At 38.3% G+C, this 25,047-nt stretch overlaps 1 protein-coding gene across 1 annotated transcript in view; it reads right to left on the bottom strand.

Annotated features, from left to right (window-relative positions):
- Positions 1-2,647: 2,647 nt before the first annotated feature.
- Positions 2,648-25,047, bottom strand: part of COX16 (cytochrome c oxidase assembly factor COX16) — a 49,074-nt gene continuing 26,674 nt past the window's right edge. Inside the window, exons 3-4 of the mRNA XM_075712503.1 lie at positions 17,430-17,492; positions 2,648-2,875 (exon numbers count right to left, since the gene is read on the bottom strand). Of these exons, the coding sequence (XP_075568618.1) occupies positions 2,759-2,875; positions 17,430-17,492 (180 nt within the window). The 3' untranslated portion in view covers positions 2,648-2,758. The remainder of the gene's footprint in view (positions 2,876-17,429; positions 17,493-25,047) is intronic.

Below are 25,047 nucleotides of genomic sequence, written 5' to 3'. Positions count from 1 at the left end.
GCATGGCAGTAAATACAAATTGCTGAAATAGCTCTCCCCTTTTTATGAGAAGTATAGCTTCTGTACCTGCCCAAACGGATTTGGGGGGGTGGGGGGTGTTAATTCATAAATGAGTCAACAGCATTAAAAAAAAAAAAGAGGTGGGAATTCTTTTTAGTGAACTGTCAATAGATATAGGCTGTCTCTTAAAAGGGAAGTTGAAGAGAAGAGCAAGTTGGAAAGTTTTCCAACTGCATGTCAGTGTTTCTCAGAGATGAATCCATCACTTTCCAGAGATGCCACTTCAAAGGTAGTTACAAATATGCCCTCCGAAACTACAGGAAATTTAGTGCCTATAAAAAGGGAGGGGTGGGGGAACCCCACAACCAGCAAGCAACCAACTAAAACTGGGTCCTAAGTTACGACATAACAAGTGTTTTCCATAGAAGTAATTATTTACACATTCCAGACCTGCTGAAATAGGATGACCATTCCCAAAATAGTCTTTGCAGGATATCAAATTACTAAAAACACACAGGATATTTCAGTGAGTGTTTTGTTCATCAAGAAAACTGATAAGCTTAAAGGCTTCATGAAAGAGAAATATCTTTGCTTCTTCCCCGGGGGGAAGGGGTAACTTTTCCTACACATGTTGTTCCTAGAAAGCCATGTGTTCATTTCAGGGGTAATGTTGGTCCATGCTGTGAGCCAGTGTTGCAAGACTGGGAGCTGATCATGCCTCTCGATATGCAAAGCAGTGGCAACTTCCTTTCTCCTTCAGTCAAGGCTGGGAAAAGGAAGATGTGTATCCTCTGGAAAAGACATAGTGAATTTGCAGAGTCCACACAAGATGGGTCTATACTGGGGAACGTAAAGAAAAAATTTCCAGTAGTCCAGCTAGTACCATAACAGTAGCAGTGGTGCTGCAGGGGCCCTAACTCAGAGAATACTCTGTCAGTGTAGTCAATGCACTGATGTCCTTTGAGCAATCACTCTTGCTGCGGTCAGTGGAATTGCACCAGAACTTGAATTCAAGAGTTGAAAAAATGCTTAACGAGGTATGCAGTTTTAATTATTCCTTATTTGTCCTATTTTATATCTTATTTGCCTAAGAATGTTGTTTTATCTTTTAGGTAAAAATAATGACAAAACAATTAAATCAATTTCCTTCTTGTCTAGGTCTAGCACAGCTTAAATGCCTCTATATTCTTATTTTTCAGATGTTTCCCTATAGCATTTATTATTACCTTACCCTTGTATTGCTCCTCTTGTTCCTCTCCTGGTTGGTTTAATTTGTTAGTACATTTATTTAGAACCAAAGATATATATGATGCTGAACAGGGACACACAGAAACACACGGCTCCAACCTTGTTCCAGATAGCATGCAACACTTTCTGATGGTCTTCACAGCTCTATCAAAAGAAAACATGCACAAAACATGACTAAGCTATTTCATCTAATGCTTTATGAATTGCTTTACAACTCTCAAAAAATGTGTTGATTCTTCTTCCTGAGACAAAGACTGGACCTAATCACTGAGAGACTGAAGGAAATTAAGTGCTGAGGGAAGATTTACATGAGACAAGGAAGCTACCCTAAATAAAGTGTCCAAAAGGACATTTAGATTGCATTTGACACATCTAGCAGAGAGGAGTAAGACCACACCTCTGCCAAAGACAGTTCCAAAAAGATTTACATATAGGTGTCACTGAATGCTTTTGTAACTAGAATCTATGTTAATCTGAGCTCTACTCCATTCCCCTGAAGAGGAGTTTTACAAGTCTCTTCTAACACCTGATCAAAAGCTTCCATTTAATCTGAAAAACTGACTAGATGCTTCTTCCTTGAACTGTCTCAGCAGAGGGATCCTGAATGTTAGCATGGTTTCCTCCAACAGCAAACATTTAGCACACAAATATAAAAAGACAAGCATTTCAGAAGAATTCATCAAAAGATAAAAAATTTCTGTGCGTGTGCACAAATATACATGTAATAATACATGTAAGATGAGCTTTGCCACTATATAGTGGTTCAAGAAGATGCTACTACAATACCTGCTCACAGAGAAACAGCACAGCTCTTAGTGAGGAAGAATTCTTCCAACTTACTGAGAAGTTCCAGTGCAAAGGGTCTGCCTGCACAAAGGTATCAATAAACTAATCACAAAAATCTAACCACAGCTAAACAAATGTTCTTTGACCAATTACCAGCTGACACTCTGTACATGCCTCTGTACAGTCAAGTTCCTGGAAATGAAACACAAGAATATTATTTATCTAAAAATGGACTCACTGTTCCGAACAGGAGTCCCTTCCAAGCTTAAGAGCCTGAAGTCATGCAGGGGCTCCCTGAAGCATTTATCTGGTCACACACATCTAGATGACAGCACTGTTGTTCTCATTAGGACAATAACTTCTGGTACTGACTAGTGACTTCTGAAATGTTATTCCTTGCTGAAGCATCTCAGGTTTGAATTATAGGGATTGAAAAAGAATGGGATATTCTCAGTAGAATAATCAGCTATTTTTTTAATTGAGAATTCATATATACAGCCTGTGGAACTCTGTGCAAATGGATGCAAACAAAGAGCTTCATGTAATACAGTGCCTTTTGGACTGATCTCACAGTCACTTATATATACATGGGCATGAATTGCTCAGTGCAATCCCACCCCCCTCCCATGTCTGTTCCTGACACTGGATTAAAAAATCAGACAGTCCAGCCTGAGACTTTTTTTTTCTTTTTTTTTTTCAGAGGCACCACAGTAGGCTGGCTCAGTCACTCTGTCTTGAGACGGACAGCCTCCCGCCGTTCCTTCTGAACAGTCCTGGAATCTTCCCACAGACGGGGTCCTCTGATGTTCTCCCAGTTATCCAAGTCAGACTTTTTCAGCTTCTGCAGATAAACAGCAAAAATAACAGCGTCACCTTGACAGCCCCATGATTTAAAGTACGTATTATTCTGAATTGTTTTCTTTTTGCACAAGAAACTCAGTATCACGATTGGGTTGATGAACTTTCATCCACCCTGCAAGAGAAATTCAACAACAAGAGAAAAAAATTTGGGAGTTATCCATATGCATAAATGACTAGGGTGGGCATTACTGCATCTGCTTATCAAAAGATAAATAACATGTAGGACAGGAAGCACTATAGCATCTGAACACAACTGAAGTTATCTCATATTCACTTTTTCTTTCTTCTTCCACCTTGTTTTCCACATCTGTTCTTCAACTGCAAGTCTGCCAAGTACTGAAGTAGTAGGAATGATAAGCATTGGTATAGCTCAAACAGAAGATTAGTAATTAGTGACTTGAAGTATCCTGTCAGCACAGATACAAAGCATACTGGAAAAGATGAATTATCTAGCACAAAGAGAGACAGTAACAGTGCAATCTCCTTCAACACATGTGGTTTTAACTTGAGAGAGAGGTATGCGATGCTTTCTGCTACATAGTTTCTCATGGCACCCAATCATCACAGATAAGTCTCTCACTAAGTCACACATGAGATAGGCTAACTGGTCGAACTGTCAGATACTTAAAAACTATGGAGATATTAATTACCTCCTTGCCTACTCCTATCATACCCACTCAGAAGTGCTAATGACTGCAGTATTTACCTAGCCTTAGAGGCACACAGAAATGAAGAACAGATGCCCTCCTGACCTCACCTACCAAGTGCTGCAGTTGAAGACGACAAACATACACTGCATTTTCACAGTCCTACTGGCAGAGACATAGAAGTCCCTTCCCAGCAGACACAGACCTCAAGTCTCACATACCAGCCTGAAGTCCAGAAGGGTACATCAGAATCAGACACGACAGGGCTCTGCCAACAGGAGGCTGAGGAGGGGGTCTGCACCACTGCCAGAAACAGGGTTATTCTACATGCTACTGAAGAGGGCAATACTGCACACCTTTAATGATATGTACTGCAGTGGGATTTAAACCTCTGGCTTGTGATCAGGGCCTCACCTCAGCAAATGCTGTAAAAATACACCAGAAAATACTTAACCCTGCCCTGAGCATGTGGTCTAATCTGCCTGCCATCAAACATCCAAATAAATGGCAAATACTGAGGGACTTGAATAATAGTTGCAGAATAATTCAATAGCTAGAACACAAAAGACCTGCTGCTATTAGTTTATGTTATGTAAAAGGTTTCTGCCACTTCTACAACTGAGGAAATTGCAATGAGGTTAGTCAGATATCAAAAGAAATTAGGCAACATTTGACAGAAGATATATGAGAACACATGCACAAACACAGCAGACTTTCACAAGGTAGGAGCAACTGAATTTTTTATACAGTGGAGTTGGCATAGGTCTTTCTGAAGAATTGTCTTCACTACTTTTTACATCTTATGATTAGCTGGTAGTTCATTTCACCTGGAAGGGATCTGACCTGACATGGAAGGAGGGAGAAGGACGGAAGGTACCCATCATCCCACGCAGCAGTGACTATCCACTCTGATTGCAAATTCAGAATTTAACACCTGATTCTAATGGAAGCTTCAAGGAAACTACTGAAAATAACCTTGTGCTTTAACAGAAGGGAAGCATACTGATTTTATTAAACACAAAGGTACCACACAGCTGCGAGGATCTAAACTATTCCAAAAGGTGCTCGGCTCCTGAAGCCTGAACAAGAATCAACATTTAAAATATATACAACAAAACTTGTAGAATCTAAAGATAGGCTACATAAAGAAGTCTATCAAAAGAGACATGCATACTGGAGATCTCTACCAAAAGTTCATGTTAATCTGCCCCTGAAATTTCACAAAGGATTTTCATACAGGAATTTTGTCCAAAACAGGAAATATTTCAAAACTATACAATCTAAACAAAGCAGTACAAGAAGTATTTTGGCAGTTTCCAACGGAAAGCATAAAGGTACCTGGAAAACACACTGTGATATACTGACAGAATAAAACAACCAAGGGTTATATACAGTAAATGGCATTGCCTCAAACTGCAGAAAAGATGAGATCTACTGACAGAGTTAATTTTTGTCAATTACAATATAAAGAATTAAAGATTCTAACGAATACATAGACTGTATTTTTATTTTTTATTCTCATCATACTTATAGAGATTGTTAACATATTGTGTCAAGTATAAAGATTGTGTTTGATACCCTGTTGCAATTCAAGAAGCAAGCACCTTCCTTACTGGAACATGACAGTACCTGTGAAAATTGGTAGTGTACAGGACAGGTATCTGTTCAGTCATCAGAAGGCAGCATGATTAGACCATCCAATTTTCTAAACTGATGCCATAAAGCTTTGAAAGAATAGAGGATGACTGTTGCATGTGGATAAGCATAAGAAGGAGTATCACTGGTGAAAGGGGACCTGCAAATCTGTTCTGCAATGCATTCCTACTGTGTAGCTATTTTCACATGTATCTGCCTTTGCTGGTACTGACTGGGATAGAGTTAATTTTATTCATAGTAGCTAGTATGGGGCTATGTTTTGGATTTGTGCTGAAAACAGTGTTGATAATAGAGGGATGCTTTTAGTTACTTCTGAGCAGTGCTTACACAGAGTCAAGGCCTTTTCTGCTCCTCGCACCACCCCACCAGCGAGTAGGCTGGGGGTGCACAAGAAGTTGGGAGGGGACACAGCTGGGACAGCTGACCCCAACTGACCAAAGGGGTATTGCACACCATATGACATCATGCTCAGCATATAAAGGCGGGGGAAGAAGAAGGAAGGGGGGATGTTTGGAGTGATGGCGTTTGTCTTCCCAAGTAACCGTTATGTGCGATGGAGCCCTGCTTTCCTGGAGATGGCTGACACCTGCCTGCCGATGGGAAGTAGTGAACGAATTCCTTGTTTTGCTTTGCTTGCGTGCGTGGCTTTTGCTTTACCTATTAAACTGTTTTTATCTCAACCCATGAGTTTTCTTGCTTTTGCTCTTCTGATTCTCTCTGCTATCCCACCGGGGGGCAGTGAGCGAGCAGCTGTGTGATGCTTAGTTGCCAGCCAGGGTTAAACCACAACATCTCCATACAACTAAATAAAATCTCACCTTTTTGCTTGGTCACTCACATGAAAATTCTTACAACAGTATCACCCCAGAATAAATGTCTACATTAAATGTAAGCCAATGTAGGCTACATTTTAAATTAATCTCAGTGCCAAGAATAAGACCAAACTGACAGTCCTTCTATTGATTAGGTGCAGCACAAGCTGCAAAGTTACACAGCTCCTTCAGACTGCCTGAGCTGCACAGTGAGAATTCAGGCAAGCAGGTAGTTCTGCTCCCAGATGAAGTCAACCTCTTTCATTCAAACTGGTTGGGCCTTTTTAATTTCTTATTTTATTTCTTTTTTTCTTTTTAGCCACCTGGACTCTGCCCACCTAACTTCATGGAGAATCACACAAAGATGGTAAACCACTTCCAGCTTTTACTAAATTGAAATTCATAGGAACTGGCAGTCTAAAACCAAAAAGCTTTTTCTCCCAATTCAAATGTACTAAACAGTCAATCATTGGAGACTACAATGAAATGTAATCAGATCAGACCAGCACCACTATTCCTGCTTGTTTCAAATAGCCCAAAGGATATTGAAAATTAGCTGTTTAAAGTAAGATCAATGTAGTCCATTAAACCTACTGATTCACTTCCTACATCAGCTAAACTGCCTCTTAAAAGTACAGGACTGACAGAAGCTGTAAATTAAAAAAAAAAAAAAAAGCAGCTATGCAGTTAGGTACAGTGAACAACAAAAAAAAATTATAAACTGTTTGCCAAACACTTTGTTTGCCAAACACTTGACTCTTAAGACTTCTGTTAAACAGCTTGCCTGGTGCAAAGGTACCCATAAGGATGTAAAGAGACCTTCACTTCTTAATTGCTGTGTCAAATACCAGGCCTGATATTAAGTAAAAGCCATAATCCTCTGTCAGCCTTAAAATAAAATAAAATCTAAAAAAGAGTTTGAATTCCACTCTTGCACAATAGTCTTCATGCCACAATAAACAAACTGAAATCTGCAGAAATTCATTTAGAGCTACTGATGCTCAAGCTGAGTTAATTCAGGGTGGTCACTTGCAAAAAATGTTTGGCTTTAGTCTCCATTTCCCCCATGTGAAAAGAGGGATAAGAAAATCCTGTTTACTTTACAGCTTGATGCAATAGATTCTGTGATAAACACCACAGAAAGAAATTGCTCTAATTCAGAGAGACAATTATTTCCCACCATTATAGTAAGCAAACCCATCTGCAGATAAAAGATGAGCCAGGGAAGAATATCCTCATGGCTGAAAGATGCAGTGAAAGAAATGCATTCAACCAGTCTGTTTTTGCAAGGGTGTCAAAACATCTTGAAGACCACAGAAGATACATTGAGGAACTCTGTGATGACGTATAGATGCAGAGGTACAGAAATAAGGCTAACACTGAAAATCCTAACTTTATCATCACACTGATATGGCCTTATCGTTTTTTTTACAACTCTTTCCCAAAGCCACCTTTTCAATATCTCATTTTCTTAATATAAACTTGGTGTTACTTACTTTGGTTAGGATGTGGCATAATTTAATATCTGCGATTAGTGATCTAATAATCTGTGTTTTAATAGCCCATGATTAATGATTTAATCCTCAGATTAAAAAGAAGTATTTTTTCCCAAATAGAGAATGTTTAGTTTTTATGTCATTAGTATACAAGCAAGTCAGCAAGCAGCATGCTATGGCCAGAAAAAGGGGGTTTTGTTCATTAAGGGAAGAATTTTTTTTTTTTTCCTTTTTATGTAAGCATCCAGAGAGCTGCTTCTCTTTTTGGCTTTGCTGAAGACTGGCAAAAACCACAATGATGAAACCAACAGAGGTTTTGTTGCTAACTTCAGTGGGATCCAATACATTCACCTATGGCACAATTAATTAACCTATGATAAACTGGTTTAAGAGACTTCCCATAGGTTATTTTCCCTTTAATTATGCCAATTCAGCACTATGTGGGGCTGTGCCCCAATTAGAAAAATGAAATACATTAGGAAAACAAATACATACTGTTTATGAGTGAATCCTATTTAAGTATAGACTATGTAAACACTTGAACTAGCACAGCTGAAGGAAGCTAAAGGAAGGAGAGAGAACAGAAACATCTTTAGGTGGCTATGTTGTAAAAGATGTGTATCAAGGAACTGCACCACCAACTTGTCTGTGCATCATTTTCCCAATTTGAAGAATGAGAACAGGACTTGCCTCCATCTCAGAGGTGTCATAGAGTTTAGTTAATGTTCACAGAGAGCTCTCATAGTTTTGTGTGATGATGCTACAGTAATACAAATTACTCGGTAAACCAAACAATTGTAGTACTCGGTTAAAACTACATGATTACACAGCCTGGCATTTTTAAAGTAACAGAAAATAACATTAGGCAGATAGATTTCCATCCAGGAAATAGGGTTTGCAATTATTTCCTCCCATCTGACATTTTCCCTTCTTAAAATGAAGAAGGTCTGAAAAACCACACTAAATATCAGAGGATAACCCAGTGCCATTTATGCATTACACCTGCAGACCACCCAAGATGGACTTTTTGGTCCACAGGATTCACAAGCTCTATGGGTAAAGTCAAGAGAACTCATGCATGGGTCATTTACTTTCAACGTATCTTCTTTCGTCGAGCAAAAATGAAACTCTGAAAAATCCAACGTAAAGAATAGCATGAGTGCAATAGTACACCTTCAAGATCAAACATTCAAAATTCAGCAAATTCCACTTTTAATTAAGCAATGAAATACATTTAGGATAGTTTTCATTTCCCTTGTATATGGAAGTTTTATCAAGCTATGGTTAATGCGTCCCAGAAAGAGAAGTGCTGCTTATTAAGGTTTATCTCTGAATTTACAGCTTGTAAGACCTAGCCAAGTTAACAGGACCAAGGAATTTCCCAACTTTGAGTGCTTGATCTTGCCAACTTTGTATCATATTAAACTTTGTAAAGGTATGTCCTAGTTACTGCAGCAGAACCCTCTAGAAGAGGAGCAGTCAGGGACAGAATTTTGGGATATTTGTAGGCTCTTTTTAAACTATATAAAGGTGAGCTTGGCTGAAGGGGTATATGACCTTTTAAGGTGCAGGAGTGCAGTAAGAGCAACAAATGACAGTTCTGTGGCTGGTAGGAAGAACATATGGATTTCCACAGCATGTCCCTGTCTGGAGGAGACAAAAGCCTCCTGACACCACAGAGGTGGTTTATTTCAAACATCTTGCTAGGACTACGAATACTTGGAAGTGTGGACAATTTGCCTCTATCCTGGCCTCAGTTAGTTCAAGTAACATTCACACAGAGTTAGTGTAGCTTAGGACTTTTGTTTCTTATCTACACTTTCCTGCTGATTTTCCACTCATCTCTCTTCCAGAACTTGCTTGTCAATTTGTATGCTGAAACAGAATGCTTTTCTCTTTGTAGAAACTATGGTTTTGGCTAAATGTTAACAGAGCAACTTCAATCCTTTCAGCTATAGTTTTTTCAGTGACATCAATGGCTACTGTTTTATTTGTACCGTTGGGCAAATTTCTTATAGGGAAAAAAAGTCCTCCTGTTTCTTCTTTGTGGCTAATATCCCCTGTCTATTTGATGAGGATAGTAATACGAGTGTTAGTCTCGGCAATACCACTGAATGTATAGTATACAAGTAACTTGTGAATAAACCTACCTTTCATTCTACCTGAACCAACAGGTCTTCAAAATCAAATCAGAAAGACTTCTATCTGAGAAGGGTCAAGGCACTGTCATGGTTTAGCCCCAGCCAGCAACTAAGCACCACGCAGCCGCTCGCTCACTCCCCCTGCCCCCGTAGGATGGGGGAGAGAATCGGAGGAGTAAGAGTGAGAAACACTCCTGGGTTGAGATAAGAACAGTTTAATAATTGAAATAAAGTAAAATAGTAATGATAATAATAAAAATATAATAATAATAATAATATACAAAGCAAGTGATGCACAATACAATTCCTCACCACCTGCCGACCGATACCCAGACAGTTCCCAAGCAGCAATCGCTGCTCCCCGGCCAACCCCCCCCAGTTTATATATTGAGCATGACATATGGTATGGAATAGCCCTTTGGTCAGTTTGGATCAGCTATTCTGGCTGTGCCCCCTCCCAGTTTCTTGTGCACCTGGCAGAGCATGGGAAACTGAAAAGTCCTTGACTAGCATAAGCAGTACTTAGCAACAACTAAAACACCAGTGTGTTATCAACATTCTTCTCATACTAAATCCAAAACATAGCACTATGCCTGCAACTAGGAAGAAAACTAACTCTATCCCAGCTGAAACCAGGACAGGCAACCTATTTAAATTTTTGCAAGAATGAAGAGGAAGTTTTAGAAGGTAAGGTCTGGGGTCCTTCTATGGTTGGAGGGTATTTTGAACTGCAACATGCTTAAAGACTCTTTATTTTCATATTAGAGCTGTAAGATGGCACAGCAGGACACTGGCTCTCCAATGACTTGCTGGGAAGATGCTATGAACAAGATGGAGTATTACATATTGAATTGCCAACAGCATTTCCCTCAGCCTCTGAACTTCTCAGTGACATCTCCCAGCTATACATGGGCAAAACTCAAGTCTTACCAGATGTACGATGAAGTCAGGCGTTGAAATAGGGAACTTTTCCATTCAATTTTTAAAAGTTTGATTATTTAATTAAAAATTGTGTGCAAACTCCATGGTCAGTCTCCACCACCATCTTGCATCTCATTTTTCCATTTGATCAGTAAGCTTCTTGGGACAGACAGTGATCCACTCTCTGACAGTAACTTGCTACTGCAGAGTACATTTATACTGTAGTTTGAGCATTAAATAAAGATGGGTAACAATAATTTGAGAAGCAGAGAACATGTGAGAATTGTATAACAATCTTTTAAAATATTTCAAATTTAGCCTGAGTGTCCACGTGGTCATCATCTGGAAGTACGCTGTCAGTCACAGAATATTCCACATAGTGTTTATGAAATTGGCCAAAAAAAAGAAAAAAAGCTAAGGAAAAAAAACAGGAGAGTATTCTTGCAAAAAGCCACTTTGCCTGGTTGCTGAGACAAAAGCTTCCTTCAAAAATATCTGTTTTGCTGTATCCTCTTCAGAGGCAGTCAGTGAAGGGAATGTATACAGCCTCTGCAGCGTAGCTAAATTCCGATACACTATACTAAAGCTACTTCAGAGATATTTTATACCAAAGATCTAGCAATTCCCCACTGGGGGCCCATTAGTATATCAGAAGTGCTTAACATTTCCACCTAGTGAGCTGCATAAGAAAATGTTCCCAGTACTGCCTGGTAGAAGCTAGCAGCATCCCTTAGGACAATAAATAAAAGAATTCAGCCATGCTGTGTGGATGCCACTTTCCTTGCTCAAACTTTTTTTTTTTGTGACTGAGACAACACACAGTGTTGGCCTTAACATGATAAGAGCTGGTCGGTTCCTCTGGGATTAAAAAAAAGAAAAAGCATACAGGGAGCACAAGCAGGTACAAAGGATTCTATTTTGGAGAGAGAAGAAAGGGTGAGGAGAAGAAATTATTTATAATTTGTACATCCCGACCATGTTTGCTGTCTGACTGCACTGTTAAGTGCCTCACTTCATTTTCCATCTATGAGAAAATCGGTGTCTTCTTATGGGATAAGTGCAAATGCAACATGCATGAAAGAAACAGCTCACAGTTAAGGAAAATCCTGTGCAAAGAGGTTTGTTTTAAACACAACCAGGAAAGAATTTACAGGACCTTTTAATAGAGATGAATTCCAGAAATAAGATCAGCAAAAAGTGATACCCTGTGAACTTTCTTCTGGAGGCTAAATATCTGTCTTCCTGCAAGAAGGCTTTTCCACCAGAACTCTTCCTGTGCCATACCCATCACCAAATTCCAACTTCTTGTGTTTCTTTGGTCACATTTTGAACTATGGCACACAAGACTTTTGAGATGTCAATAAGGAAAGAAGCAAACTATAGCTTGGCTATGGACTGTACATCCACTAAGAATAAAATGCCTAGCACAAACTTTTTTAACTAAAATCCTTTCCCTGTCTTACCTGTGGCAGCTTCTATTAATGATAAACTAACACCACTTTGTCCTTCTGTACAAAACATTAAGTGATGAAGACTCACAACGAAATAGAAACTCTGAAGACCATTTTACATGTGAATAAACTGAAATGCAAGAAACTCCACTCGTCCCAGACACAACCTGGAGGACAGCTGGAATCTAACAGCTCGGATGGACAACGTACTGCCAAAGAAGAGAGCATGGAAGGAACCAAGTGATTAAAGGGGGAAAGAAGAATATCTCAACCTCATTTAGTGTCACAACACTCACTAAGGAGGGATTTTTTTCCCCCAACATCTTTGTCATCTCTCAAACAGCTCAAGGTATTTAGCCACTAGTATCTTCACAGACACTGAAGTAAATCAATTCAATACGCTAATCTATTAATTCTCAAACAACAGAATTGGTAATCATCTGGTATTGACAATGGCAGCAAGAAGACACTTGCAGATTTCAATTACTGGCATTCAGGGATTACATTCCTTCTAAAGTAGTCCTCATGTCCACACACTTCAATGCATCCATTTAATACTATGAATTACTATATTGCTACACTGTCCCTTCCTGAAAAAAATGTTTCATCCATTCTGCTGGCACTACAATCCCTGAAGTTAGGTCAAATGAGCATGAAGTAGCTTGAATCTTTTTTTAGAAGAGCTTATTCAAATTCTGCTTTTATTCTTAAGACAATAGATATACAGGTTATATTCCCAAGCCACCTCTCCATATACTGCTTTTACTTTTTGAACTGTCCTGAATAAACATTTTAATACTGCAATTACAATACTTTTCCTGTAATTCTCAGGACAAACAGTTACACAACTTTGTCCAGAGCTAATGTTGACCCTTTGTGATTTATCAAATTACAAGGAACAGAAACTGCTCAGTATTCATACACTTTAAGCCAAGAAAGCAGCGTTCTCTAGACTGACTATTCGCAGACCAGCATATTCTCTCACTTATCCCATGCTGAGTCCAAAAGCTTGCAACCAGTTGAAGGAAAACTTTAAGAAGTTTTTTACAGTTTTGATATGCTGAAAGACAGAGAACTCCTTTTTCTTGCTGTTGCATTCAAATGATGTTCCCATCTGTTAATAATGGACCTTACTTCTAATTTTAGTATCTTTGCTGCAATTAAAAAAAAAAATCTTCAATAGCTAGCACTTTCTTCTTATGAAGGTATTTATACATAACTAACATTTTTTTCAGTACCTTTAAAAATATTTCAATTTTTAAGTTTCTTTTAAGGCATTGGCTCAAGCCCTAACTTAATATATTCAGCCTGTTCTGCAACCTATCCCATTTTAAAAACCCTGTTCAAAATGTGGACACCAAAAGTAGATCCAGTATTTCAGTACAAGCCTCACCAGTGCCACATTCAGAAGTAAAATCACCTCTTCCTACCATCTACCATTCCCGTTTATATTCACAAAGACTGAATTAGCTCTTTGTGCCACAGCATCACAGTAGAAGATCAATCTGAATTATTTATTCACTGACTCCTAAATCTTTTCCAGAGCTGCTGCTTTCCCTAATGCAGTCCACTCTGGCCTGCATTTCCAGTTTTTTAAACAACCAACTTTGGCTATTTTTAAAAGGTACTTTGCCCGTTTAATGGGCCCAGCTTACCAAGTAATACGAACAGCTCTCTGTCCCTGCCTTGCCATACTTTTACTATTTCAAAACTTTTGTGTCACTTGCCCATCAGTAATGATTTTACAATTTCTTCCATATCACTGAAAAAAGTACTCAATATTGCCCAGATACTTCCCAAATCTCACAGAAAACTTAAAAATATCACCTTCCTACCCAGCAGTGATTCCCAGAGAACTATCATTCCCAGATTGAGATTTTCAGCACCCATTGAAGTCTTCCAAGCATTTTCTCAGAACTTGGCTATAAACCATGAGAGCCTAAGAGATACTAATAACATCTTGTTTGGTTATTAAGAGGTTTGGAAGAACATCCCTTGTCTCTTCTGATTTGAATACGAAGGACTTTTTCCTCTAAAGGAAATACAAATATATTTTTTGGATGTTGCTACTTTGCCAATATGATTACTCATGATTTTACACCCTCATTATTTTTATTCTTAGTTTGCTGCAACACCATCCTCTTACCCATATCCTTGTCAGCTTACTTATCAAACAACTCTCTGATGTCCTTAGCGTCTTTTATCAATCTTCTCTGCTTTATAATGTCTCATTTACTGTTTCCATAGCAATTCTTCACATTTTTTATTTATTGTGATATTTTTTCCTTTTGCCTTCAATTGCCATTGGTTCCCATTGGATATCACATATTTGATTCAAACTTAACTGATTTTTCCATTGTAAAATGTTAATAAATTCTTCTTAAAGATGTTTTTATTTGCTTGAAAAACCCTAAACAACAATTCTTTATTTTCAGGTCTGATGTAACTGACTGAGGCCAGATTTTTTAGTGTGTACTAGACCATTAATTTCACAGAAGTGCAGAAAGCAAGTGCTAGAATAAGGAATGTTATTCTGAGATTGCATTTAGCCAATGAAAAGGAATGGACTTTGATTGTTAAACATCCACAAGAATGTTTTTCACTCATCACATCAATCAGTTTTTTATCCCCCTCTTTCAAACAGTATTTTTGTGCTTTCAAATAAAATATTCTAGGCTTTTGTCACAGGTCAAACACTTGACATTTTTTACAATGTGTTCTACAAGGCCCAGCTCAGCAGCACAACTACATTCACATTAGTACCAGTGTCACTAGCGGACAGAGCCATGATTTATTAGGCAAAGGGGAGCAGCAAGGACTAATTGGCCATATGAGGACACACAAGCGTGTGAGAGGAATGCATAAACAATGGAGAACACACACAAAGGTAGCTTGCTCCTCTGGCATGTCCCAAGGCACAAGATAAATGGCATTATTAACAGATCTGAGATAAGAAATGCAGTACAAATTACACATGCAAATTCTTTCTTCCTCAAAATAGTATCCTGGCCAGAAATACTCCTATATGAAATAAAGTAAATTTTGTATAGTTTGGGAAGATATAATTCAGTAAATTAGAAGGTGAAAAGATGTCTTTATGTTAATCTCCTCACAGTAAATTGATTAAGTCTGTGATTACAACTTTTTTCATCCCCACAACCACAATGGAGACAAACTGCAGACTTCAGCACGTTTGAAATGTTGGAACTGTCTTTATCTTTTGCAATATGCCCATAAAGGTGTATGCTTATAGCAGAAATTATGACATTCTAAAATAATTCAGTATGCATTCAACATGTTCATTTCTGCAAGGACAGTAAGATATTTTTAAAAGTCTTAGGGAGGGCCAATAGATATTTTCATGCATCAGGGAACCATGCTTCAAAAGACCTGGCTTGGTATCCTCAGTAACAGCTGCAGATATAATATTAATAATATTGTAAAATAAGGCTTTACATATCAAAACAGCAACTTTTTTTTTTAGCTGCCCTTGATGTCTTATCATACCATATTTACTAACAGCCACCAGTGTAATCCTCCAATGTGACCTATATGTAGAATTAGAAGATGTTCTTAAGAGCTGTATTTTGGACAAATAAAAAAATAAAGGGGAAAAAACCCACCAAAACCCCTCTAGCCTGGAACACATGGGGTCCACAGAAAACTACTCTCCTAAATGTCAGCTGTAACTCAGCAATCAGTTAGATTTTGTCTACCAGAATATAGCGGTAACATTGACTAACACGGTCACACAGTTCCACAAGTTTCAATGAAGCAAGTAATGAACATACCTAGCGCCTGCAAGTTGGTGCCCATGGGAAAGTATACATTGAGATTAGAGTTCAAAACAATAATCTGCATCTATTTTTGTTATATGGAAATGCAAATCCATTTGTTTTGTTGAACTGGTCTACCCTCTATAAGACCCAAATGCAGCTTTGGGAGAATTTCGGCTGGGAACTCTGTAGTTTAGATTAAGAAAAAAAATAAGGTTGCTGCTGTCATTTCTGTCCATCAGGAAGGAGCCTCATTACCCAAGTAGGCTTGTAATATGTTGTTATGCCAGTTGTATTTTATTACCATCGATTTATCCATAAAGCTAATGCAATTATGGCCATTTAAATATTATCCTGCAACTATTTACTTATCTTCTGGAGAGAAAGCAAGGCATATTGGAATACAGATCAGTTGATTTTGAGGTTAGGTAGTGAGTTAAACAGAGAGATGTGGTTCTTCTTCCTGCTTGTGGTTCTTCCACATATATAAATCACAGCAGCCTTACAGTATATTCTGTGGAAAGTGAGAGACGCAATAATCCCAGAGGCAATCAGAACTTAATGGATTTGTATGTTTTGAGTTTCCATTGGAGCTTTCCATATGGACCCAGGGATCAAATCTTTTCATTCCCTAAAACATAAAACACAGTTCTTTGTAGAAGGGGGATGGCCCAAAACTGTTTGCAATAACGGTGAAACACTATCACAAACCTGGCAGGTAGGCAGATGTTCTGTGAAATTAGGCATGTAAAAATACAAAAGATAAGTTTTATTTTTATTTCAGACAAATCACAGAAGAGTAATATAACAGAAAGGTTTTATTAGCAAGACCATGTACTGCCATTTGGACACCTAAGTACGAGAGCTATGGGTGCAATCAAGCTCTTCAAAGGCTTGTGTCAGGAATGTGGTATGGGGAGAAAAAGAAAACCAGTGTTCAGCATAAAGACCATAGAGATAGATAGAGTGTTAGCTGGACATTTGATCCAAGTAATTTTAAAACATTAAAAATTATCTTAAATACCTTTATCCTTTGTTTCTGGATACAGGGAAGCTTTTTCCAGTTTTCCTAAGATGGCTTTTTGCAGGCCTGAAGATTTATGAAACTCTGGATATTAAATTGGCCAAAAGAGCCATTTTGGAACTCAGTAATGTTTGAAGAAAATGCATTGTTGAGGAAAGAATGAAATATTTCTCTATAAAATTTTCTGAAATAGTGAAAAAGGAATGGCAGTTGTTTGAAAGATACACATAACTTTCAGAAGCAAGAAATAACAGAAAGCACGTCAAGCACATTGCTCTGTAATTTGGTCTGAAGATCATCAAAACTCATGCAGTAGAAGTGTTGACAAATATGTATACACATTCTGTCTAAGGCCAACATCAGCTCTACATTTATAGACTAGGTTAACCACTGTACTTGGCACCTGGACATCAAAGTAAAGCCGTGATCAGAAAGAAGCACTGCATGTTCAAAAACCTTTCTTTACATAAAACCTTGCTTTTACTGGACATTAGTGACTCAAAGGCAGATGGCTGATCTAATTTTAGTTAGGGACAGATATAACCCACCAGTGGCCAGTGTAATCAAGGGTAGCCAAGGTTATGAGCCCCAAGCAACCAATTTATTTTACCTCATATTCAGATTCCAGTGTCACAGTGTTCTGTTTTAATTTTTCTTTCAAAGCTGGATCAACCTGCAAGACAAACAAGAATACAGCGAAAATGTTTGCTTTTAAGGACTTTTTTAAAAAGAAATCTTAACCTCAAATAAACTAAATATTGGTACATGCAAACCCTCCACTCCTCTAAATGAGTTTATGTGTTGTTCTTTCAGACACCAGGATGATGAACACAGTACAAGAATTGGGCTGAAGAGGGACAGGTCAACAGTCAAACTTTTCAAATCAAAAAGGAAGCACATTTGTAACTAGGCCTGTACTTGCATTACCTTAGATACTTAAACCTGTAACTGTTTAGTGTGAAACTGTCAAATTAAACAAAACCTTAAACAAATGAAACAAGACCAAGAATGAGAAAACTGTGATCATATTACATATTTTACTCTTGAATGCTGTGTTCAGTGAATAGGTAGGTATACAATATATTCTGGTTTTCAAAGTCTAAGCATGAGTCAGATGTCTAATTTTCTGGTGAACACACAGCTCTTTCCTAGTTTTGATTCTGTATCAACAATGCTGGTGACTCCTGCCACCTTTCAGAGAAGTTTGTTCAAAGAACAAATCTAAGAAAAGATATGTCAGTGAACCACAGCAGATGCGTTCCATATTTTAATTTCTTCTGAGCCCAGAAGTTATGTTCATCCCTCCCTTTGCTAAGTAACATCTGTCTCCCACAGGCCTAAGAGTAGAAGCAAAGGGAAAAAGATAATTACCATTCTTTATGCTTAAAGAAAGCATTTTATGTTCTCCTTAAACAGACATCAGCCACATATGCAGTATTCAGACACAGTCTTTAGGCTAATTAATTAAAATATCAAATAAATCTACCATGAGAAAATATTCTTATTTTTAGACCTTAAATACAACCAGTGTTAAACAAACCAGATGTGCAAGGAGACTTGCAATGTGTTTAGTTCTACATCCATGGTACAGTAGTCCAACTATGAGTAGCTGAGTGAAGAAAAGGTGTTATTCTTAATTTTCTTCTTCTTGATCTGAATGAAAAAGGCTCAGTTACCCTCATCACAACCAACCTCAAATTTCTACAAGCAGTCTAGAAAAGAAAAAGGAGGGAACACAAGTTACAGAATTTGCCTGGTCGATGAGAAGATCCACCTTCAGATTCTGCCCCAACACAAGCTCCTGATCCTCAGAGGTACTTAAATACACACCTACTAGCTGTATTGATGGGAATTGTTCTGAGGAATTTCCCTAGGCCATAACGTTCTCCTTGATTACAGACACTGCCTGCTAGTTAGTATGCAGCCTGTGAGACCTCAATTCCTCAGGATGCTCAGACAGGCGAGTCTAACACCATCTGTGCATGGCCAGAGGTTTGATTTCCCTATCTGATCAGAGATTTGGCCATAGAAATACATGCATTTGCAACCTCCAGACTCATTACACTTGGGAACTAAGCCAAAACATCTAAAATGGTTAAAGTTTGTACAGGATACAGCTCCCACCTTCTTTGTAATAATAAAGAAACCCCAAACCCCTTGTAAAACAAGGTACTGTCTCTGCACTGGCCGTCTACATCAAATAAAAAATGAAATGCTACAGCTCTGCCTTGGCATTCAAGGCCTCCATAGAACTGCCCCTCATTAAAGACTCATTACCTCTCTTCTTCTGTGACCATGGCCTCCAACAACAGCCATGCTTCATTGGAACAACGAACCCATCCATCACACATGCAGAAATGCAAACTCTTTGGGCAGCTTTGGAGATTGCTTTCACAGAGGTAAGAGTGATCGTGGACCTCACTGTATTCAGAACTAAACGCAAACACTATTTGTTATGCTTGGTGTTCTCACAATACACTTACAGACAAGGGGAAATAAATGCTCCAGCAAGCAAAAAAGCAAGAGAGTTTTATTTCCTCCTATGTTTTCCCTTCATTTAATAATAAGGCACCCCAGATAACATGGCTGGAGCAGCATTTTTACTTAATTAGCCACAGCCAGAATTTAGCTTACAAAGACAGCTCAATATCCCCATTATCAAGTTTTATTTTAGCAATTTTTAGTGTGTCTGTTTAATGTGTAGTGTTTGCACGGCCACATTTGTGTAAGGTAAAGGGAAACAAGCAATGAAGTTACTGCTGCTTCTCCTCCCTTCCAGGCCCTTCTGTCCTCAGACTTCTTCATGTATTTACTCTCCTCTGCCTGCACAAAGGGAGAAGACTAGCTGAAACTGAGACACAGCACCCCAATACTCATAACTGTTCAATGCTGTAGCTTTAAAATTGACAAAAATGCAGAAATGAAGGAGGCTAGTTGAAATTTCTCAGGAAAAAGTTATCCTGTAAATGAGAAATGAAGAGGAAACTGCTTCTTTCTTTAGAAGCAGGAATTTTATTCAACAAATTAACTTACCAAAAAAGAGTAGTTAAACCCTGTTTTGAGGGCAAACTACAGACACACCTTGGCAAGCTCTTAATATTTACCATATAGGGACATGAAAGACTTCAGTCCACTCTGCAGATAATGCTATTTTGCTTAAAGTTCCACAAAAAAGAAAAAAGGGAGCAAGTATGTATTTCCTCTTATCTTTACCTTTTTTGTTCCTTACATGCTTACCCACATAGAATAATTTAAACATACGTGACTCTGCACAGAAATTGCATCATCTGCACATTCTAAAGCCTTGGTTGCAAACCTCTGCTTTTCAGTTGCCAAATGGAGACAGGTTACAAATTGTTTTCAGAACCAATATGGCAGTTGAGAAAAAGTGTATTATAAAGTTCTGTTTCCACACAGTTTGTACCATGCTGCACTCTTTGTAACATCACAAGAACAAAAAAAGGAAAACAGAATGGTGCTATTTTCATCATGAAAAGGCAGATAAACGTCAATATGAGCCGTGATGACAGAACATAACCAGGGAACACTTAAAATGTGGGCAGAGCCAGGAAAGCGTCCATGCCAAAGTGGTAGCTCCTTTATATTACACATCTGCCACAAGATCCAAATACAAACACATACATTTTGCTTCCACGATGACTGCTATGCCAAAACACATACTGCCAAGTGAGCCAGAAGTATTCAGCTATGTACTGGCAAATGAATAATCAGCTAAATTATGAATACAAATCTCTATTAGTAAATACGATGGGGGCAGCAGACAAAGCCCAAATGCCATAACAGCCTGGCAGTATCTCTGTACTGTTATTTAGGAGGCAGGAAGGAACAGACAACAATATCCCTTTACACTAGAGGACTCCTCCTTGTCAGACAAAATCTGAGATGCTCCTTTAAAACCCATTTAAATTCAAGTTTTGTCTCTAAATATGGAATTCAAAGATGTGTGGACTTACAATTACAGCATAACTTCACATTAAATTCTTACTGAAAAACTATTGAAATACTTGATGCAAGTATTCAGACAGCTTTCATGAGATGCTGTCTGCAAGGTTTCGAAACCAATACTGTAAATGTATTTTTTCAAGGCTTAACTATTTTTTTTTTTTTCTGGGCTGTGTGGGGTTTTTTTCCTATGTAGCACTTGTGCCAAAAATGAATGAAAGAGTCTTGGAGTATTTTGCACTACACAGGCTTATTTCATATTACATCAATTGGAAGTGCAAGGGCAGGTATATAGACGAATCTCAAAAAAGGTTTAAGAACAAAGTTTTCAAATTAGAATTTTGTCCCATTTCACACTCAACTGTTCCTTCAGACTTACCCTTCCTTAACTTCAAAAGGTTCCCAAACATACAGACCTTAAAAAAAATTCTTAGGTGGCTAAAAGTAATAGAGGTTAAGCACAAAAATATTCTTAGGAATCTTAGTAGGCAGCTATTTGAGGCTCTAAGTACCTAAAAACCTTTTAAAATGTGGCTGCCACTTCTCATTTTAAGGCTGACATTTCAGTTTTTCAGTTAGAACCTGGACAGAATTTCTAGGTGGAAAAGAAGGCGCACCTCGGGGTGCAGACAAGGGGCATCACTTCAGAGCAAAGCAGGAATACATGGTGCTTGCAGCCCCTACCAAACCAGGGACTCCTGCAGTGCACTGTGATAAACTGTTGGCCTCTCTACAATCGTTTCAGTAAAGGGAAATTTTTGTCTATGACACAAATATTTCTGGTACAATTATAAACCTAAATGTGCTGCTACTAAAAAAATTCTCTAGCTAACAATTTTGCGTTGATCCTCAGTGACCACAGTTCATTTCAGTTCAGAAGCAAATAATACAGACAGAGAGCAACTGTGAAATTTGTGAATGTCGCTAACTTTACCTCCAGGATATGGGAAGGACAGCTTTTCCACAAAGGAACCCAAAGAACACCATCACTATTCCCTTTTGATGGTCAGAGGGCTGGAGCACCTCTCCTATGAGGAAAGGCTGAGAGAGTTGGGGTTGTTCAGCCTGGAGAAGAGAAGGCTGCGCGGAGACCTTAGTGCAGCCTTCCAGTACTTAAAGGGGGCTTATAAGAAAGATGGGGACAGACTCTTTAGCAGGGCCTGTTGCGATATGACAAGGGGGAATGATTTTAAACTAAAAGAGGGTAGATTTAGACTAGATGTAAGGAAGAAATTTTTTACAATGAGGGTGGTGAAACAGTGGAACAAGTTGCCCAGAGAGGTGGCAGATGCCCCATCCCTGGAAACATTCAAGGCCAGGTTGGATGGGGCTCTGAGCAACCTGATCGAGTTAAAGCTGTCCCTGCTCACGGCATGGGGGTTGGGCTAGATGACCTTTAAATGTCTCTTCCAACCCAAACTATTCTATGATTCTATGAAACATAGGAACACAAAGCAGATTAGCAGTGCCACTCCTGTTCAGCACTCGGAGAGGAGGAGCAAGTTGATTCATGTTCTAATTTTCAGGGTAGCATCACAGTCGTCCACAATACACGTATGCCTGGATCTGCAATTTAAATAGCCCACTTTCACAAGCAGTCTCTCTGTCTCGGCTATAACCATTATTATTTATTTGTCCACTTACCATTTGTGGCCATGGGTTTTAGCACAAACCAAGTCTTGAATATATTACATCTTCTAAAATTAAGGGTTCAATTAATACACAAGGAAAATGCCAGGAGACAACCATGCCATCAGAAGAGGACTGTGCTTTTAACAGTCTCCTCTCACATAAGTCAGTGCAGTAAATTATATACTTGCATCCAGAGACTGGCATGTACCAACCAAATATTTGTATGCCAAACAAAACTTTCCCTCTAGCAAGCATTTCCAGAAGGCAATAGAAGATGTTTCAACCCTAAAACTAGGCAGCTGTTTTTACTAAAACATCGGTATCCTTTCCTACCCTATCCTGCACAAAATAATATTCCACTGAGAAAGATTTCAGCTTTTGCTTTGGAAATGGGGAAGGACAACAGCTTGAATGTAATGAACATGAACTAAGCTTTTTTTTTTTTTTCAATCTGCTCACACCAGCATAAATAGATGGGACACAAACCTTCTACACAAGTGTCCATGACACAGAGAGTCCACAAAATGACTGTTGATATGAAATTCGTCATTTTGTTCTCCCCACACATTTTTTAAACTTTGAATAAACCAGAATCACCAGTTCTGGCTCTCCCAATAGAATATCTTCTTTGAAAACGTTTATCATATGCCTAACTCCTCTAAATGGAAAATCAGCAATCTTGCGTGGAACAGTCAACTTTAATCTTCCTTGAGAAGAAAAGACTCCCATAAATTGTTACAAAAGTCTGTGTCATAAATATTCCAAATTGTGGTTTATGAGCAGAGTGAGAAGCTGTAGACAAGAGAGGATAAATCCCAGAACTCAGGAAATGCAGTGTAAACTATGGCCAAGCTGAGTGCCATTCTACTTAAGGAATTAAAGGAACAAAGCTTGTAAAGTACAAGAAAGGCTGTACTTATGCCAAACTCTTTGGCATACAGTCTTTGGTAACACAGAACAGCAAGGCAAAACATAGCATTTCATGCAACTTCATTCACAACATTTTTTAACTATGTTATTTATAATATTTAATACATGAAAAACACTTAGGTAAGGCTACTGCATACGCTTGGAGAAGAATACTTCTGAATACTGGGGAGACAGCTGAGATTAGATGCAAAACCTGGCTTTGTGTCCTTTGACTCTTTCTTAAGATCTGCATAGAACACAGGCAGTTAAACAAAAAAAATATTTCATCCAGCCTCTGACAGAAATCAATGCAGACATTTCCAAAGGAGCAATATAAAATCTTATTACAGCAGCAGTTCTCAGAGTTACGGTACATGGTGCACCAGTGATCTCTCAAAATCCAAATCTTCTACTTGCTTCCAGACAGATCAAAAAAAGACCTATAATCCCAAACTCTGGACCATACATTTCACATGATAATGCCATGGGAAATGCAAGTTATTAATATTAAGTTAAAGGCTAATATGATGACCAAAACATCCCATACTTCAGCAAGCACTTAAGAAGATCTAGATTTCTCATATATAAGGTCATCAAAACTAACAAGGGTTCTACAGCTTTCAGTTCTGAGAAGAACATACTCAAGCATTTAACCAAGGATTTGTATGCTTTTGCATCCAGCTTGATTTGCAGGTGCACATTTATTTATTTGATTTATAAAACATAAATTAATGCCTTAAACTAGTATGCTAGCAAAAATTTCATTTCACAGTAAAATTCAGTGCAAAACCTCTTCCTTCCAGTATAAAATAAAATATTCCAATAGAGAAAAAACCCCCACATCTCTGGAACTAACAGCAAGACCCTTGGTGTTTTTGAAAGGTGCCTGCAAGGAAAAGCAAATTTTGCTGCATGCATAAAGATGAACCAGCGCAAAGTATAGACCTAACCACACCTCTCACCTTAAAGTCAGAATGGCAGAGCTCTCTAATACAGGATCTCAAAGCTAGCATTCCTGGGCTTTGCTACATCTTGGTTTCCCTGCAACCCAATAGTACAAAGGGAGGAACTTGCTAAGTATTCTGTGCAGTTTTTCCCAGATTTCCTTTTTACTTTTCTCCAAACAAGAAACAAAGGTGTCAGACCTCCCAGGTGAATTGGATAGAACATGCTGGTACAAACTACCATAAACCACGGTATAAACTATGCAAGAAAGGCAAGAGTGGTTCAGCCCAATTTACTATCAGAGGATTTAATGCATTTATTTATCATCACAGAAAGGGGTGAAAAGTAAGGCAATAACACGTTCTTTCCTGTGGGCCAAAATGTGGATCACTGGTCACAAAAAAAGATTCTTAGCCTGGAACAAGAGTTGCAGAATTTGCTGAGTCAGTCTTCACAAAACATTGACAGAGAAAACAGCAAGAGGAATAAGACACCTCTTTTAAAAACATTAAAAGACAATTTCTCAAGGTGCCTTTGTAAAGCCTCTTTAGTATGCTATACCTGTCCTGCTACAGCCACTGAAACTTCATGAAGTACAGGACATAAACTAAACACCCTTAAGGTATCAGTTCAGAAAAAAGAAATATTACGTAAAGCAGTACTTGAAAATTTCCTTTTCTTCTCCTCAAAGTGTGGGTATAATTTATGAAAAATTAATGAAATCTACTAAAAGATTTTAAGTTCTTAAATATCGGTTTCATCATCCCTTAACTTACATG

This window comes from Pelecanus crispus, chromosome 6 (assembly GCF_030463565.1).
Source record: "Pelecanus crispus isolate bPelCri1 chromosome 6, bPelCri1.pri, whole genome shotgun sequence".
NCBI lineage: Eukaryota > Metazoa > Chordata > Aves > Pelecaniformes > Pelecanidae > Pelecanus > Pelecanus crispus.
The sequence above is the reverse complement of the archived record's forward strand: the minus strand, read 5'-3'. Positions and strand labels throughout refer to the sequence as shown.